This window comes from Melitaea cinxia, chromosome 18, assembly GCF_905220565.1.
Source record: "Melitaea cinxia chromosome 18, ilMelCinx1.1, whole genome shotgun sequence".
Lineage (NCBI taxonomy): Eukaryota > Metazoa > Arthropoda > Insecta > Lepidoptera > Nymphalidae > Melitaea > Melitaea cinxia.
Window position 1 is genome coordinate 14231915 of NC_059411.1, and position 19668 is coordinate 14251582.

Sequence of the window (19668 nt, forward strand, 5' to 3'; positions counted from 1 at the left end):
CAAATTAACAGTTTTTAAAATTTTTGTCTGTCTATCTGTGTGTCTGTCTGTTCGTTCCGGCTAATCTAAATTTTAACTGAGGTAGGGCACAGCAGGAATATCCTGTTCAAAATATGGAGCAGCCCGACTGGGGTGGTACCTCAACCTTACAGAAGGTCACAGCAAAATAATAGTGTTTTCAAGCAGTATTGTGTTCCTGTTGGTGAGTAAGGTGACTAGAGCTCCTGGGGGGATTGGGGATTGGGTCGGCAACGCGCTTGCGATGCTTCTGGTGTTTCAGGTGTCTATAAGCTACGGTAATCGCTTACCATCAGGTGAGCCGTACGCTTGTTTGCCGACCCAGTGACATAAAAAAAAAATCTCTGAAACGGCTGGGTTGATTTTGACGGGGCTTTCACTGGCAAATAGCTGATGTAATAAGGCGTAACTTAGGCTACTTTTATTTTAGAAATTTGTTTATTTTGTAACTGCGATCAGAACAATATATTTTTTCAAATTCGACGCGGACGAAGTCGCGAGCACAGGTAGTAGGTAATAAATAGGTACAAATGTGAAAATTGAAATGTACAATATGTCAAAGTATAATACTTAAAATTTCGAACTTTCACCCAGTAGAAAATTATGATACACATAAATAATTGATTGCTTGCAAACGAAAAAAAGACCGACTTCAATTCAAACTTTATTTGTTTTTGAGAATTAAGAACCTCCTCCTTGTTTGAAGTAAGTAAATAAAAAAATTGTATTGAGAAACTCATCATATATAATGGTGATACAAAACATACTTTAAATGTTTGTAATGTAAAGTTTAGAGCAGTGTTTTAAAGGCTGAACACAATTATGGGATCATATGTACGATTTTATGTTTGTATTACCCACACATTAGGAATTCTAAACATTTTTGAATATCATATCAAAAATTGAAAATTTGAATATCATATCAAAAATTGACGGCGCCACGGTTCGCTTAAACCGAATATAAAAATCATCATATCAAAAATTTCGATCTAGCGGGTACATCGTTCCATAGCTTAATTGGCTAGAGCGCCGACACGGTCAGTCGGAGACGCGGGTTCGTGAACCCCGCTGGAGCGGTCAATTTTTGATATGGTATTCAAAAATGTTTATTATGGGATCAATTGATTGCAACTGTCGCTCTTACAAATATTCAGTTTGATATTTGAAGTGGTTGCAGAGATCAAAGGGTGAGTTCAAGTAGTTTCTGTCTCAACACGGAATTCCCCTAGTCCACCCGAAAATAATTATTTGTCCTAAAATTGTAAGGTATTCCAATAATAATCAGAATAATAAAAAGGAAATAAAAAAAAGACAGCATACATTTTAGCAACAGAATACGCTTCACACGCTTCAGCCTGTAATATCCCACTGCTGGGCATAGGCCTCTTTCGCCACGTAGGAGAAGGATCAGAGTTTAATCCACAACGCTGCTCCAATGCGGGTTGGCGGATATATTCCCTACTATGATTAACGATCGCTATCAGGTGTACATGATGACAACCGGGACCGACGGCTTAACGTGCTCTCCGAGGCACGGTGGGGAGACCCACAACAACTGAATGTATGCACCAAATTGTTTTATTAATATTAAGGTAATGCCTGCGTGTCATGAATCATGATGTAGGTCTAGTTCAGTGACTATGGATCATCTTCTCAAAGCAAATTACTTTATAAATAATAATATCTATTAAAAGCAAAGTAACCATTTAACGGCACTCAAAATCAAAGCCGAAATTAAAAAAAAAAAAAAATAAAATAAAATGGGCTTCAAAAGCACCTTTAAATCGTCACCTATATAAGTGATGTAATTAATTATTTTGCAAAAATTCAACTCACTTCAACTTATCACAACAAAAGTACTTTCAGTGAACCTGTTATCTCTTGGTTACCAGGTTTGATATAATATTCGAATATCATGTCACAATCATAGCATTATACATCAACTGAAGTTAGTACACACTAAATTCATGCATATTTATGATAGAACTAGACATCCCGCGGGGCTACAAGTGCGTTGAAAAGCGATGCTTGTCGGATCCAATATTTTTTTTGCTGCAGTCGTATGAGTCATAGTTTGTTGTATTCTTTTATCTTAATAAATATATTGTTTGTATACTAATATATAGACAGATAATTTATTTACAGAAATAATTTTTAACTTTTCAAAGAAGTTTGTCAGCTGCGTCAGGCGACTCGAGCATATGGCTTAATTATTATTTAATTTTAAAACAGTAAACTGAAAATCAAAATTGATGCTTTCTATTCGTATAGATACAGCAAATGCACACAAAAAATATATTGGTATACATTATTCTCATATCTTCTTCTTCTTCTGGTTAATATGGCTTTCAATAGTGCCAAATGAGCACAGATGTTTTCGCCAATGTAACGTAGAATTCTCATATCTTACATAATCAGCCAAAATCGCTGTAAAATGTCAATCTCAACGCCAATAAGCGTCAGCGCCACTGAGCGTCATCTTTGATTGTTTCACAGAATTTCACTCCCCGTATTTTTTCATACCACGGGCTTGTACATCGTTTCTAAAGTTATAATATCCAAAAATAAGGCAAAACATGTAATTATAACACTTATGTAAACGGTTCAGACTTAGTACATGTTGTAGTAGAATACCGAAAGGCTGTGAATTCTACGAGAATTCCAATAAATAATAATAATATACAAAAATATACCCTTGAATCTAGACGGTTATTAATGAGATGAACACATTCAACAAACAGAACTCTCCAACTTTATAAATATAGATAGACCGTGTGTGTTTCGGGGTAAAGGCGCGTATAAATTAACGAGAATAATAATCATTATGCACGGGAATACGAAATTTCGTAAGCACTGCACAACATGCATGAATTTAGCTTTTTATTGATGCAAATATTGTAAACGACACGTAATTATAATATTATCTATGCTAATATTATAAAGCTAATAATAATAAAAGAGTATATATGCGTGTATGTGTCAAATACATGGTAGTGTTTGTATTTTTTTTATTGATTTAATGTTTTTTATAAGTGTGCGAAATTTTATACTCCTTCGTCCGCGCAATTTTCGTAAAAAGGGCTACAAAGTTTTTACTTCACGTGTAGATATATTATATATATATATATATATATATATATATATATATATATATATATATATTTGTTGATCTATTTTAAATCTGATGATATAAAATGTCAGGTTTCTAATTAGTACTTTTACAATGTCTCTGGATTTAGAAGACATAGGATGGGACATAGTGGCGAACATAAGAGGAGTTCTACGTCTAGCCGTGGACTTCTAAAGGCTGATGGATGACGGCTTTTTCATTACTTCTTTTATGAACATTTCAAAATCATCCATTATTAATCTTATGGAGTTTTCCAACGATATTTTATAACTGGGCGCGGTGGTAATTAACTGCATTATTACTGCGAGTTTTGGTCCTTGAAACATATCCATACATGGTAATGGTTAATATTGAGCATTGTTGTGCAAATTTCTGCAATGAAGGGATTTCGAGTAAAAATTCCGCGTAAAAAAGTAAAATTCTGTCGGCCACATAACTGGCTTAGCAAATGTTAAAAAGGTTTATAATATAAAAGCGTACCTTGTATTCAAACTCACTGGCAGGTACTCCCTGAAAGTGATACAGGTATGTGCACCGACCTCGGCACAGTCTGACGATGAGGTCGAAGTATGATGAGGATATATCAAAAGCAAAAAGGTAAATGTGAGAAAAAATACATATGATTATAATGTCTGTGGGAAAAGGGGATCCTTTAATAACCGACGGACAACTGTTTCGCTTGTGTTACTTACTTGTTTTAATAATTTCACAAGAAATAGCACTCGAAGCGGGCGAAACAAGGTGGCTTGTTTTTTTTATAAATGTTAAATAAGGATACAATATTTCCCGGGATATTAAAAATGTTTAAGGAAGTGCATAACAAAAGGGTAGAACGCAGAGTAATAAGATTTAGTCACACTTGTCAGAGCAGCTCAGTAGATATTATATTAAAGGCTTAGAAAATTTTGCGACTTTTGTAAAATAAACTATATAAATTTGTATATTGTTTTAGGAAGAAAAATAATGAATTAAAAATACAAAAAGATAATTATCTCAAATATAAAAGAAAGACTAGAGTTTACAGATCGACTCTCTAAATAGACACAAAAAAGACTTACTAGTCTAAGAAAAAGATTAATACCATATCAAATGGTAACTAAACGAATCAAATAACGCCGTCTATCGGAACCAAATGGCGTTATTAGAAAACTTCGTTACGCCTTTAGACTTTGCTCGATAGATGGCGTTACGATAAACGTAACGAGGTCATTCGATCAGTTGATTTTACCTCTCATATTTTTTTAAATATCGAAGGCCTTATATGAAAATCGATTTTTAAGGAGTAAACTCCAAAACCTAGACGGTTCCTTTAGGTATTCAAATCTTCAAAGAAGTAATTAGGTTGAGCTGAGTCGATGGTTTGTTTGACTTATATATTGTTACTAGCTGACACCGCAAACGTTTTTTTGCCATCATCATTACAGCCTATACAGTCCACTGCTGGACATAGGCGGGCAGGTGACCGCAGTACTGGCTTTGTCGCACCAAAGACGCTGCTGCCCGTCTTCGGCCTGTGTATTTCAAAGCCAGCAGTTGGATGGTTATCCCGCCATCGGTCGGCTTCTTAAGTTCCAAGATGGTTGTGGAACCTTGTTATCCCTTAGTCGCCTCTTACGACACCCACGGGAAGAGAGGGGGTGGCTAAATTCTTTAGTGCCGTATCCACACAGTATATCGTAACACAGTAAATCGCGTGTAGTGTGATGGAGCTACCGCGGTAATGCCGATGGTCGCTATATAGCAAAAGAATAGGTACATACCTATATAATAATCTATACGAATAAATAAAATTACATTTTTTTGCCATATATGTTATTAACCCATATGTGCTCACCGCCCCATTTTTAAAACGGCAGGTTATTTATTTTCTGTGTCGAACTAAAACTGTGGTTTGATTATTGAATGGTAGTGTTCGCTTTGTTTACATTTTGACATTATAAAAAAAAAAACGAAAAGTTGCTGGCGCCATTTTTTCTGTTTTATGGAAGAATAGAAAATGCAAGTGTGGTGCTCACGATGGCGGGAATAAAAAGTAAGTTTATTTTTTATTTATTTAAAACCGTGTAAAGCAGTTTTTTTATATGTATTATTTTATATTTGATTAGTTTTGTGATAAAAATCGATTCTTTCGGTTGAGATTTAGTTTTTTAGAGGCATTATTTATAGCGCCCCATTATTGGGGCGCTGGGCACGTACTTGCATGTTGATTTCAAACTTCATAGTATATGTGTTATATTTTATTTACATTGTTTATAGCAACTTCCAGTTATATTGGTACTTTATATGTTATACTTTTATATTTATTATGTTGTTTTAGGTTGAGTTTGGCAGAAATTATCGACTTATTGGAGACGGAAGATGAGGACACTATCTACACATAGCCCAGCAACCAAATGTTGACGAGAGACTGCGATAGTGACGAAGTAAGTGCGCTTATAGGTAATATCAATCACCTGACAGGCAATCAACTACGAGCTGAGGCGATGCTTGTATGTGTGCGCAAATCGGGTTCACTTTTACAAAGATAAGTTATAGAAGTGGACTCGATTGATGACGACAAGATATCCTTATCGGGAGATGCATCCACTTCTGCGCCAAAAAGAGGTAGCACAGGTAACACTAATCCCGATCTAGGTATTGGAGGATCTGTCATTACGAACTTGGCGGCCAAATTGTCTACAGATTTTCGAGTTCATGTTTACATAGACAATTTCTTTACATCGTTTAGATTGCTTATCGCTTTGAAGGATTTTGGTCACCAGGAGACATGAACAATACGGGCCAAAGGGTCGAAAATGCGCTGCTGGAGTCAATCGACGACATAAAGAAAAAACAGCGTGGGAGCTATGATCAACACGCCTGATGTTTCATCAAATAATTGATGAAACATCAGGCGTGTCCCTAGTGCGATACAACGTCAGTAACGTCGTTACCGTAGCTTCGACCTGTGAAGGTGTTTCTCCAGTTGGATCCGCAAGCGATGGTCAAGTGCTGAAAAAAAAACCCTCGATTCAACAGCCCTTTTGTGTTCAAATGCATAATCAATATATGGGCGGAGTAGATCGTCTAGATCAAAATATAGGCTGCTACCGCAATAGCATAAATAAAAAAAGTGGTATTATTCTGATGTGTGGATGTGTATAGATGTTCTTAGATGTAATAAAAATTTCTTTACAACCTCTATAACAGTTATTTTATTAATATTACCCTTTAAAATAAATGCAATTGAAAAAATTAAGGAGTGGTTATAGACGTGATCTGCCGTGCTCAGCGCCCCAAAATTGGGGCGGTGAAAATGTCCAAAACGGCATATTTTTTTTATTTAATTTTCAGAATACCTTTATTTTTATGCTTATTGGACTTAGAATAAAACGAAAAAATATCAGTTTTTACGAAAAAAAAAAGTTGAGCACATACGGGTTAACAGCCTTAATCCCCCCCCCACCCCTTATAACTTAGGGGTATGAAAAATAGATGTTGGCCGATTCTCAGACCTACCCGATATGCCCACAAAATTTTATTAAAATCGGTCGAGCCGTTTCGGAGGAGTTCAATGTTTAACACCATGACACGAGAATTTTATATATTAGAGATGGCGGTTATAGATTAAAATATAGCCACCACAAGTTTGAATCACTGTAGAACAATATTTGCGTAAGTGCGAAAAATTTTTTAGCCTTGCAATTTCTCGCAGTTTTTTGCTAAATACAGCATTACAAACAATCAATCGTTTCTAGACAACGATTAACAATGAAAAGTGTTTTCAATTAATTACGGCGTTTTCCAAAGTAATACAAATTACATTTTTTACTATCATGGATCGGTGCTGTGGTCACAACAACTGACTATTGCCAGCGTTTGATGATTTGATAAGTGTTCCTACACTCGATTAAAATACTTAGTCCTACTTCCATTAGGTAATGTTTCTACAAAGTAACTTTACTAATCACGACGATAGCACAGAAATTCGGATTGACAGAATTTGTATCTTTGCAGTAAAATACAGATCCGTATTTTAGGGTAACACCAGCACCCAAGGCTTGAAAGCTTTTGCGTCCGAAAAGTACGTAATAGTAGTATTCTCTTTGACTAACGCAATATTCAGTCTCTTTATATCCTCTCAACTTCAATTATAACGTGGATTATACTAAAAAATACTGTGTACCATACTGTGTACTGTGTGGCTACGGTACTAAAGAATATAGCCACCCCCTTTCTTCCCGTGGGTGTCGTAAGAGGCGACTAAGGGATAACACAGTTCCACTACCACCTTGGAACTTCAAAAGCCGACCGGTGACGGGATAACCATCCTACTGCTGGCTTTAAAATACACGGGCCGAAGACGGGCAGCAGCGTCTTCGGTGCGACAAAGCCAGCCCTGCGGTCACCAACCCGCCTGCCCAGCGTGGTGCCTATGGGCAAAACACATGAGTTCACGTTATTTTTGGCGTAAATTTGTGGAGGTCTATGTCCAGCAGTGGACTGTGTAGGCTGTAATGAGAAATACTAAAAAATAACTATATACGTTTTCTATTTTCTTTTGCAATATTGTCATTGTTCGTAACGTAATATAGCCACCTTCTTCGATAAATTGGCCATAAAAAAAGGAACAGTAGTTCATGAAATTTGTATGTTCAACTGAATAAGCTCATTAGCGTTGTATTATTATTATAGATGCAAAATCAGAAACTATGACAAGTCAATGTAGGTAGTTAAATCAAACTAAACTTACATGAACAATGGCTCTGTATCCAATTAGAGTTGTTCCTGTGTCACCGCAGAACTTCGCGTACGAATTGCAATTACATGTTATTAAGCGTGCAGTTTGAGCATCGTTAAGGCTGACTCTTACAGAACTATCATAGTTCAGGCTTTAAACGAAAACTTTAATGTATTTAGCTGATAATATGGAGAAAAACTGGGTATGACGCGTTTTCATCGTAGTTAGTTGTTACTCAAAACGTCTATGATATAAGTCGATTATTTTGATTGATTGAGAAGTTTACTAGCCTCAATATATTGTTAGGAATGAGGAGTACGTTTCATTTGATCCTGTATCCTGCGCGCGTTGCTACGTTTTTTTGAACCTTTGTGGTTCATGACATGTTTAAATGGATAGTTTACGATTCTATTAAAGACATACAGACAAACATTCACACACACACACATATATATATATATATATATATTATATATATATATATATATATATATTATAGCGTTATCAACCATAGAAATAAATCTATCTATATATATATATATATATTATATATATATATATATATATATATATATATATATATATATAGATAGATTTATTTCTATGGTTGATAACGCTTTTTCAAAATATTAATGAGACAAACGTTGGTATTGACATTGACATTTGATTGTTATTTAGTTCACGATACTGTTAATTAATTCCATTAAGAAAATTTATAACGGAATTTATTTTATTCCATCAAATTCAAATAATTTTAATTATAGGAATTTGTAAGGTAATTTAAATTTTAATTGAAAAAATAAGTGATAGAGGAAATTAGGAATAAATGGACCAGTATTTTAATGCGATTCTAATTTCAGACTCCTAAATTAAATTGGTATACTCGTATCTAACAGAAATAGCTATTTTACAGTAATAGATAACAATTTCTTGTATGAAATTTCTTTAATTTGCTGTGTACGATATTAATAAAATCTATATGAATAAAAATGAATGTTGTTAAGCGCATAACTTGAGAATGGCTCGACCAATTCGGCTAATTTATTTTTTTGTATGTGCCTTAAAGCCCACGAAAGGTTTTGATACATTTTTTTTGTATTAACTTTTCACAGAACGAAGTCTGTGCGGGCAGCTAGTCTCTTGTATATAAAATGCTCATGTCACAATGTTAGTTACCATACTCCTCCAAAACGGCTGGACCGATTTGTATGAAATTCTGTGTGCATATCGGATAGGTCTGAGAATCGGCCAACACCTATTTTTCATACCATTAGTTATAAGGGGAGGGGGGGGGGGTAAAGCATATATGACAAAACAACCTTTATGGGGTCAGCTAGTATTTAATAAATGGTATCGTAATAGAAGTTGAAATTGAAAAGCGAAAGATAAGGTTTATACATGATAAATACTTATATTTATTTATAACACAATACAATTAATGATGATTGATGGTCTCATTAACAATGGCGTCTTAGATGTTTCGTGATTGCGTTTATTGTATTGACGGTACCTTAGTTAAAGGATTGGTCAAAGGTCAAATTCGATTTTATATATTGGTAAAGGAAAACATTGTAAGCAAATTGCTTACCTCTTGAGGATTTCTGCAGCATGTACGTCAGCCAATTCTCACAGGTAAAGTGTTACAGATTTTGCTCATGAACAATGTTACCAATTTTGTATTTAAACACAGTTTTTTTTTTAAGTATCTGCGGAGTTTCTTGCTTATTCTTCTCTGCCAAATCTATATTCCGAATTCTATATTTACTTTTAACAATATTTACAATTTTAATTTGTAGGATGATGATTTCAAAGATGCTTTTGAAGTCTATTTGAATAAAGGTATCTTTGATTTTGATTTTGCTCCACTTCTTAAATAAATAGGGGTAGCCTTAACTAAGTATCCTCACAGTTTTAGAATAGCTTCAGTCTAGTGTGAAGTATTCCACAAGTTATATGTCTTAGTCCACAACACCTAACTTTCCGGATTTCAATAAGCAACTTGTATGATAGTCTTAGCGTGAACGCATGTAGCACTTATTATAGCATAAAACAGATTTTGTTATTTATTTTTATCAGTACCGAAGTGCCCTCCAAACAAGTTTTAAAATATCTTCGATGAACAAAAATTTACCTGTTATAGTTTTATTATAAATATAAATTTGTAAGATTTTATTTTTGTGTTATCCACACATTAGGAAATTCTAAACATTTTTTAATATCATATCAAAAATCGACCGTTCCAGCGGGGATCGAACCTGCATCTCCGACTGATCGTGTCGGTGCTCTAGCCAATTAAGCTATGGAACGATGTACTCGTTAGATCGAAATCTTTGATATGATGATTTTATATACGGTCTAAGCGAGCGTGGCGCCGTCTATAGTCTATATTTTTGATATGATATTTAAAAAAAATGTTTATAAATATAAATATTGTGTTGAATAAATAAAATTTTAAAACAATCTTCTGGTAGATATTTGTGACCACTTATTGTTTATCTTTTTAACCGACATCCAAAAAAGGAGGAGGTTCTCGTTTCGTCTGTTTTTTTATGTATATTAATTACCTCAGAACTTTTTACTGGGTAGACCGATATCGTTAATTCTTTTCTAATCAAAAGGTGGTATGTGTCACGTAGGTCCATTTACATTAATTTAGATTGATTATTAATTTAGATTGATTATTAATTTAGATAACATTAATTGAGATGATTTGACAAGTAATTTTTGAGTTATATCTAATAATGCTTGTTTGCTTGACTGTTTTTTGTCACCCTACGTTGTTGTGTTGTTATTTATTATACCTTATAAATTTTTACTGGGTGCACCGATTTTGATGTTTGTTGTATATATCAAAAGCGAATACTTGTAATGAGATCCCATTTAAATATGATCCAGATATAATGAGTATTTTTTTGAGTAATCTTTGTTGACGTGTAATTACATGGCGGTGCGGGGATGTGCCTGCGGTCATGTTCAATTCTTTGTCACGATGACATCTATCGGAATATTGTAAGTACTATTTGGGTGATATTTGATGACGCGTATTTATGAGATGTTGCATATTATGTCGCAACTGACGGCATAAAACTAGTTTATCTAAATTAGTATAGGTATTGAACAATTTGGATTTGAGCCTCGTGATAATTATATAAATTAGCACGCGTCACGAAGTTGATTGATTACCTGAAATTTCATATAACGATAAATAGTAATAGATTTACAAATATCCGACATAAAGTATAGACAACTCTCTTTGATTTTAGTTCAAGCGCTTTTTTTTTCGTTAAATACATACAAATATAATTAATCTCAGAGACAATAACTTGTCTCTTTCGATACTGTTAAAAGTAATAGAACCAATGATTCGTGAAATCATCTGCTATATTGGAACTATTGGTAGTTATTGTTCTAAGTGGATGAATGAATGAATTAGTGAATAACTTGCCTCAGATAAAAAATGTGGTAATATAAACAGTAAAACATTAATTTAAAATTCAGTTTACATTCCGACCAAATATCGGGCACGATCATAACTTAAGTCTCCTTGACTAGCTGTAAAGTTATCTCCATATTGAATTTATGAAGACGTTATACTTGTATAAATTATTCATCCTCCGTTTAAGTTTACTCTCGTTGTCGAATTTCATCAACTTCAACTTCACTGCTGGACATTGGCCTCAACAAGTTCGTGCCAAAAATGGCGTGAACTCATGTCTTGCCCATAGTCACCACGCTAGGCAGGCGGGTTGGTGACCGCAGGGCTGGCTTCGTCGCACCTAAGACGCTGCTGCCCGTCTTCGGCCTGTGTGTTTCAAAGCCAGCGGTTAGATGGTTATCCCGCCATCGGTCGGCTTTTTAAGTTCCAAGGTGGTAGTGGAACCTTGTTATCCCTTAGTCGCCTCTTACGACAACCACGGGAAGTGAGGGAGTGGCTATATTCTTTGGTGCCGTAGCCACACAGCCCACAGCTAAATTATTTATTGAATTGAATTTTACAGTTTGAATGACAACTTGATATTTTAAAGTTGGATCCTTGTCTTGTATCTATAAAATAAGTTGCAATGATAATAAACTTGATAGCATTAAAGAAATATTGAAAATTAGATTTCACGAGGGATTACAACTCTAAACAGCATCTTAGTCCGTTTCAAAACGACATTATTGAGTGTTTTTGTAAAAGTGATAAAGGCTCAGTACTCTTAAATATTTTTAAATTACTCTTAATGTAATTAAATAGTTATAGTTTTTTTAATTTATTCTGAACACTAATGAGAAATTCTTGTACACTTGTTTTAATAAATACACCGTGAAGATAACAGATGTCTCTGGGCTGTGTAAACTTTAATTTTAATTCAGATTTCAGATTTATTTTGGTCTATCGAGAAAAATAAAAATTATTATTAAAAAAAAAAACGAATGTGTTTTAGACCACACAGAGAGAAAGATTTGTGCTCGCACCTCTCTCTCTTGCTCCGTTCACCTCACCCGATCTCAAATCTCGTAACGCTCTCGTCACGCATTCACCAGCTTACTTCCGAAGTTAAGCGTGCGTAAAGAAGTTCTACATCAAAAAAAAAAAAAAAAGAAAAGAAATAAAAGAGGTAAAGAGTTCACTCTCGTTGTTTACAACGAGTGGTCAACGCAAAGAGCTCGTGGAAAGTGTGCTATTCACAATGGTCATCTCTTTCAGTTGACCATACAGCAAGAAGATTGCAAGCTCAACGTACCAGAGTATAATAGTAACCAATGGCAGTAAAAAAATATACAAATAAAAGAAAAAACTTTTAGGACTTATGATTCTAACGTTGGATTTCTCAACTAATGACACCATCTTTTATTCAATTCGTGATTGATATTTGCGAACTGTCAAATACGTGTAGGTTAAGATTTACTATAGCTTAATTTTTCATTTTGTAAAACCTTAAAGATGTTGAAATATACCAGTTTGGTCATTTTTAAATCATGGTGTGACCTAGGGATGGGCAAATGAAAAAAATATATCGATATATATAGTATCGATATTTTTAAAAAGTATCGATATATACTGAATAAAAAATATCGATATTTCGATATATCGATATTTTTACTACAAATTGAAAATTAATACATATTTGGCAAGTATATTAATTTTATTACATATTATTACAATGAAGACTTAATTATTATGATAACAATGACGAATATATATATTATTGTATATATGAATTACATATTATTACTAGCTGCTGTGCCCGCGACTTCGTCCGCGTGGAATTTAACAAAAAAGTTATTGTTCAGTTCGCAGTTATAAAAAAAAATCTAAAATAAAAGTAGCCTAAGTTACACCTTATTACACCAGCTATCTGCTAGTAAAAGTCCCGTCAAAATCGGTCCAGCTTAATGAACATGTACGCACACGTTACACCATAGATTAGCATTAGAATCACACTTCGGTATTTGATCACACTTAAATTAAGTCTAAAGAAACTACCCATAGACATGTTTTTTGGTTGCGTTCACAAACTACAGATGGATATAGACAGCACTAATACCAAAACTCGCAAAATCTCGCGCGCTGTTACAGTTATTCATTTACAGATAAAACGGACCATATATTGAAATAAAAGTAGAATAAATAATTCATTTAAAATATAATATAATTAAAAAAAATATCGACTTCGATATTCAAAAATAAATATCGATTATCGATATTTTGAAATTAAAAATATCGCCGATATTTATCGATATATTTTTGAAAAAATATCGATATTTCGATATATCGATATTTGGTGCCCTTCCCGAGTGTGACCTAGGAAAATAGGTGTACATTTATATACAAATAGATTAACCACAATATATTGAGTGTATATTCTGGAGTGAAATTATACGAGTGAATTTCAGTGTTCTGTTTCTTTAATCTACAGTTTTCAACTACACACAGCGAAACATTCTAATCAATAAACAACGTAGCAAATTGAACTATAATAGATTTCTTTCTGCAACAAAGTCTTAAATTATACAGAACTTGCCGGAGTGTGGCGAAGTTGGAACCATTAATCAATCCTTGCTTCTTTCAGGTGTCGAGAACTTTAAATACGATTAAAACTGCATAAAGCTTTGAACTGCAAAGTACATTCATCAATTAGGGGCACAAAAGAGTTCCTTATTCATAGTTTGTTTGTTTGTTTTTTTTAATAGAAACGAAAATCTGATACGTTTATTCTCGCCTGTTTTATCTTGCATTTATAATTAACTAGCGACCCGCCCCGGCTTCGCACGGGTACAATGCTGATACTAAACATACTACAGAATGTTTTTATTTATAGTTTGAAGCTAGCTTATTGCATGGTTATTAACATAATAACAATATTCAAATATGCGTCGTTAGATTACACGTTGTTACAGAATGTGTTGAAGAAATAACGGTTCACTGCTCGTTCTCCGTAGGTGATAGCGTCATGATTTATGGCCTATATGTTGACCCGACTTCTTAATAATATTCGTGCCGAATTTGAAGTAAATCCATGCAGTACTTTTTGAGTTTGTCCCGGACATACAGACAAACAGACAAAGATTCTAAAAACTATATTTTTGGCTTCGGTATCGATTGTAGATCGCACCTCAAGTATTCTTTTAAAAAAATATTCAATGTACAGTTTTGACTTTCCTACCATTTTATTATATGTATATAGATTATAAATTAATGCTATTTTTGACGTCTTTGAAATTATTATAATTTTCTGCAATTGTTAAACAATCGGATATAGATTGATGATTAATGTTTACCATTAATCTTTTCTTGTTTAAACAATATTTTTTTTCTCTCAAAATTAGTATATCGTATTATATATAAAAAAAATTGTTCACTGTATTTTACTTTAATGTAAGTCTGTACGCGATAATGATCACTATAAAGTGTTCAAATGTCAGGACGTTAAAAATGAGTAATACACATGATTTAAATCCGAATGAAATAGTTGAATGAATCGGTCTTTTATTACGACATTATTCATACAAACGCGACCCTCTTCCTCATCAAAGTATAATAAAATATCTCGGAATATAAGTTGGAAAATATAGTGATACATATAATGGTTCAAGAAGATCAAAAGGAATCATGTACTTAGCATATATTTTATATTCAGGGTCCGAGATCGTACCATTAAATTTTAATTTCGCGTAGGGAAATCGCACTTGTTACTTGTTTTTTCTTACAATAATTTTGTAAGTATTGAGGGATTCTGTTCCTCTTTGATGTTTGTTTAATAGTCTATACAAATAAATAAAATATGAGTGTCTGTTTGTAATACTGAAATAATCGCTTTTTACTAAATGCATATGGATGTATACACGGTACATATATCAAAATAACATTTTTAAAATTTTTGTCTGTCTGTCTGTTTGTTGTGGCTAATCTCTGAAACGGCTGGACCGATTCTGACGGGACTTTCACTGGCAGATAGCTGATATAGTAAGGAGTAACTTAGGTTACTTTTATTTTAGAAATTATTTTATAACTGCGAACTGAACTAAAACTTTTTGTTAAATTCCAAGCGGAAAATGTCGCGAGCACAGCTAGTCATGTAATAAATATGAAGTGATGTCTTTCTATTAAGTCTTTTTATATGGAGGAAAGGGTTTTGCGTTTAACCCTCCAGATTGGTCTACTGTGAGTGGAGGATGCCTTAACTTCTAATGAGGATTTCTCTGATTTTTTTAAACTTATGTTTTAACAGTTTTAACTTCTAGTGAGAATTTGTCAGATTTTAAAAAAAAATGTAGTATCAATGTAATGTTTGCCACTCTTTCAATTCTTTATGGTAAATTATTAGAATCTAAAATGATCAAGTATCGCTTTTCCGCGGTAAGGCCGCCCTTTGTACTTTGTTAAAATCAATCTATATGTATTATTTCGTTTTAGGTGTACAATAAAGTGTATTGTTATGTTATGCTATGTCATGTACGTATATTTTAAGACAATTTCTTTCCATCGAATTCGAAAAAATCTGAAGAAACTATCAATGTATATAAACAGGTTCAATATTTTTTATTTTATTTCAGACAAAGCACCATCAGAGGCAACCTTCCGTGGCGCTGAGTTTCTTTCGTACGACCTGACGCAGACTGGTGGGGAACCGTTCGTCGGTACTCAGGATGCAATATCTCTGTACTTCAAGACCAGACAACCCAATGGCCTGTTGTTTTACACAGGTACTTTGAGACTTTTATCTTTTTACTGGCAATTTATAAAATAATTTCTTATATAAATGATTAAAATAAGAATAATCGGAATATTTATTAGTAGCTTTCAGTTACTGCATTATAAAAAACTATCGACCCGCCCCGGCTTCACACGGTTGTAAAAACTATCAGTGTACCTCTACCATATTATGCATGTATTATACATATAAATCTTCCTCTGGAATCACTCAATTTACTAAAAGAAACCGCATCAAAATCCCTTGCGTAGTATTAAAGATCTAAGCATACAGACAGCAGGAAGCGAGTTTGTTTTATACTATGTAATGATATCATCACCAAGCTTCCTCTTAATGCACTTATTGTCAATTTAATATTAAAATACATAGGACATAAAAATAAAATGTTGAAAATAATCCTGAATTATTAGACTGAAAATATTTTTTTTATAACAGATATAAATTTTCATAGATATCTATTATAACATATTTAACTTTTGGTAGATATTAAAATCAAAAAAAAAAATGTCTAAATAAATAAATACACGGTCATCTGTTCCTACGGTAAACAAATTAATGCTTGTGTTAAAGGTAACAGCCGACTGTTATAGGCAGTGGCGTGCATAAAGTTTTTAGACAGGGTAGGCAGTCAAAAAAAATATATGAACAGCCACACTGCACTTACTTTCTTGCAATTTTTTCCTAATTTATTTCAATTTTGTTGGGAATAGAGGCTTTTAGATAGTTTCAAGAACAGACAAATAAATTATTGGACACGTAAAGTGCATTTATACTAATAATGCAGGCATACAAATACACGTACACAGCAACCAACCGACACCTATCAAACAAATCAGTTACTGGATAGACATAGTGATATCATAAGGCCGGAATTCTGATAATTTCGTTTGTGTTAAACATAGGAAATCATTGATAACACTAATAATTAGTTACGAAATTGTATGCTTAATGAAAGTACTTGTTTATTTATTAATAAATGAAAAATTATAACGTCATTGTTATTTATGTGTTAAATCGATACGCCTGAACAATTTTTAATTTATCTGTAAAATCGAATATGTTGAATTTCGATGCACTATTTACTTTCATCAAACACACGTCTCCGTTACATATTTCACAAGTAAATTTATTCATCACTAATATATTAATATTTTCACTAATAACAAGAACGCACAAACGAAAAATTTAAAGTGAATTATCATAATATTACTCTGTGGAATGTTGCGAATATGCGATCGTTTCAAAAATCATAATTATTAGTACAAACGGTATCGAATTCAAGACAATTTAATTTGACAGGTTATTCTTAGGCTGTGCCTAATTTCGTTGTTAACCGACCAATGCTAAAAACACAATACTTTGTTCGTATTCCATATGACGTGTGCGACATTATAAAATTGTAGGATTATATAATGTCTTACTGTCATAGCTAACATTTGTTATGCGATTATAGGCAGAAGTCTCATAAAAGGCCCGTCTTCGATGCGCACGAAGCGCTGATATCGCATATATGACGGCGGGTTTTTTTGAATTTATGTCTTTTTCAAAAATATGAATTCAAATATAATTGTAATGTTCATGTTTTATATATCATTTTTAGTAACATGCCAGGGTAGGCAGTGCCTTTCTGCCTATATGGAATGCACGCTACGGGTTATAGTTAAATATATTTTTGATAGATATACAGAGAATAGTATATATATAGAAATATAAATACAAATATTATACCCACACTCAGGTGGGAACCGAACCCGCAACCCGCAGACCAGAAAGTACAATTACAAAAGTACACTACCGACTGCGCCAACAGGCTAGTCAGATGTAATGAATTCCCGTGTAATTTTTATTTCATTATTAAATTTAAGGTTAAAATATTTTCTAAATTATTAGGATCTTCAATGCAATTCGAATTATCACAGTAATATCACATATATTCATAAGAAAATAATAAATACTTAATTAATTTTCGTTTTAAGGTTCCATCTCCTATAATTTTGACTTTATTTTTTTAACAAAATTCACTGTAGCGACTGTTAAAACAAATTTAGCAAATAATATAAATCCTGATATTGTTTGTAAATTTTCTACTGTTGGGTTTTTAAAAAGGGCTTATTAAAAGCTTGCAGTTGAACTGTAAAATTATATTAGAAACAAATGGGATTTTTTCGACAGGCTTTTTCTTAGGTAATTTGAAATAAGTATATACTTCGGTACAAAAAATAATAATAATAATAGAGAAAACTTACCAAAATTCTACATTCTTACCAGGTCACGAGGCTGATTACCTAAACCTGGCTGTTCGAGATGGCGGTCTCTCACTCACCATGGGACTTGGAAACGGCAAGCAGGAAATGCATATAAAACCTTCGAAGACACGGTTCGATGATCACCAGTGGCACAAACTAACTGTTAGGAGACGGATACAAGAGGTAAGACATCTTATGCTGTTATTATTAAATATATGTTATTATAAAAAAATATTCTTTATCAACAAATATTTCATCCTTTCTTCGATACTTTTTTCATACATTTTATCAATTTAAAAATTTCTGCTTAGTTAGTAAGTTATCAAAGTTAAACGGGATAGGCTTAAACGAGATAGGTTTACCGTGGTAGGGCAGAAAGTATTCTACAGAAAATGTGAGGATTCCCTATTGGGGAAGTACCGCAACCCTATAGAAGCTTCATCGCATCATCATCATAGCAGCCTTTCGCAGTCCACTACTGGACATAGGCCTCCACTATCCTATAGAAGTTTACAATCATAATACTCAGCTCAAGTAGTGTTATATTTTCATTTTGTGTAAGATATGGTGATGATGTTGCCATGCGCCTGGTTTTGCTTTTTTAAAGGCTAAGGTAATCGCTTACTATCAAGTGAGCTGTATGACACCTGAGTGATATGAGAAGTCAGCGAAGCAGTACAACTACCATGAAACTTCAATGAAATTTAAAAATTACTACAACAATGTTATATAATGCCCCCCATTTTGCTGATTCGTCAGTTCACCATAAGTTGCCTCCAATGAGAAATATATGGGCTGTTTTGCAAAGAGGGTACTAAGTATAACGGTTTGGGAATATATGTCTCACGAGAAAAGCTCTATTAATAGACCAAATAGAATAATTTATTACATTATTCGCTAGGTGCGTGACGGTAGCGCCACTCGAGGTATTTACTAAAGGACGTTATCTGAATGCAGTATAATAATGATATTTGACAATAACAAATTTTTTATCGTTAAAACAACAATCAATATGTGAAAAAAATATAGTGACGAAATTACGTGCTATTTTATTTTGAATTGAATATCTAGAAAAAAAAGTATCTATTGATAAACAAATTATTTAATATTAAGTACATGTCTCATCATCATGATTTCAGCCTATTGCAGTTCACTGCTGGACATTGGCCTCAATAAGTTCGTGCCAAAAATGGCGTGAACTCATGTGTTGCCCATAGTCACCACGCTGGGCAGGCGGGTTGGTGACCGCAGGGCTGGTTTTGTCGCACCGAAGACGCTGCTGCCCGTCTTCAGCCTGTCTATTTCAAAGCCAGCAGTTGGATGGTTATCCCGCCATCGTTCGGCTTTATAAGTTCC

General features: G+C 33.5%; 1 protein-coding gene across 1 annotated transcript in view; it reads left to right on the plus strand.

Annotated features, from left to right (window-relative positions):
• Positions 1–19668, plus strand: part of LOC123662146 (neurexin-1) — a 241188-nt gene that overhangs the window by 140151 nt on the left and 81369 nt on the right. Inside the window, exons 5-6 of the mRNA XM_045597031.1 lie at positions 15909–16058; positions 18335–18495. Of these exons, the coding sequence (XP_045452987.1) occupies positions 15909–16058; positions 18335–18495 (311 nt within the window). The remainder of the gene's footprint in view (positions 1–15908; positions 16059–18334; positions 18496–19668) is intronic.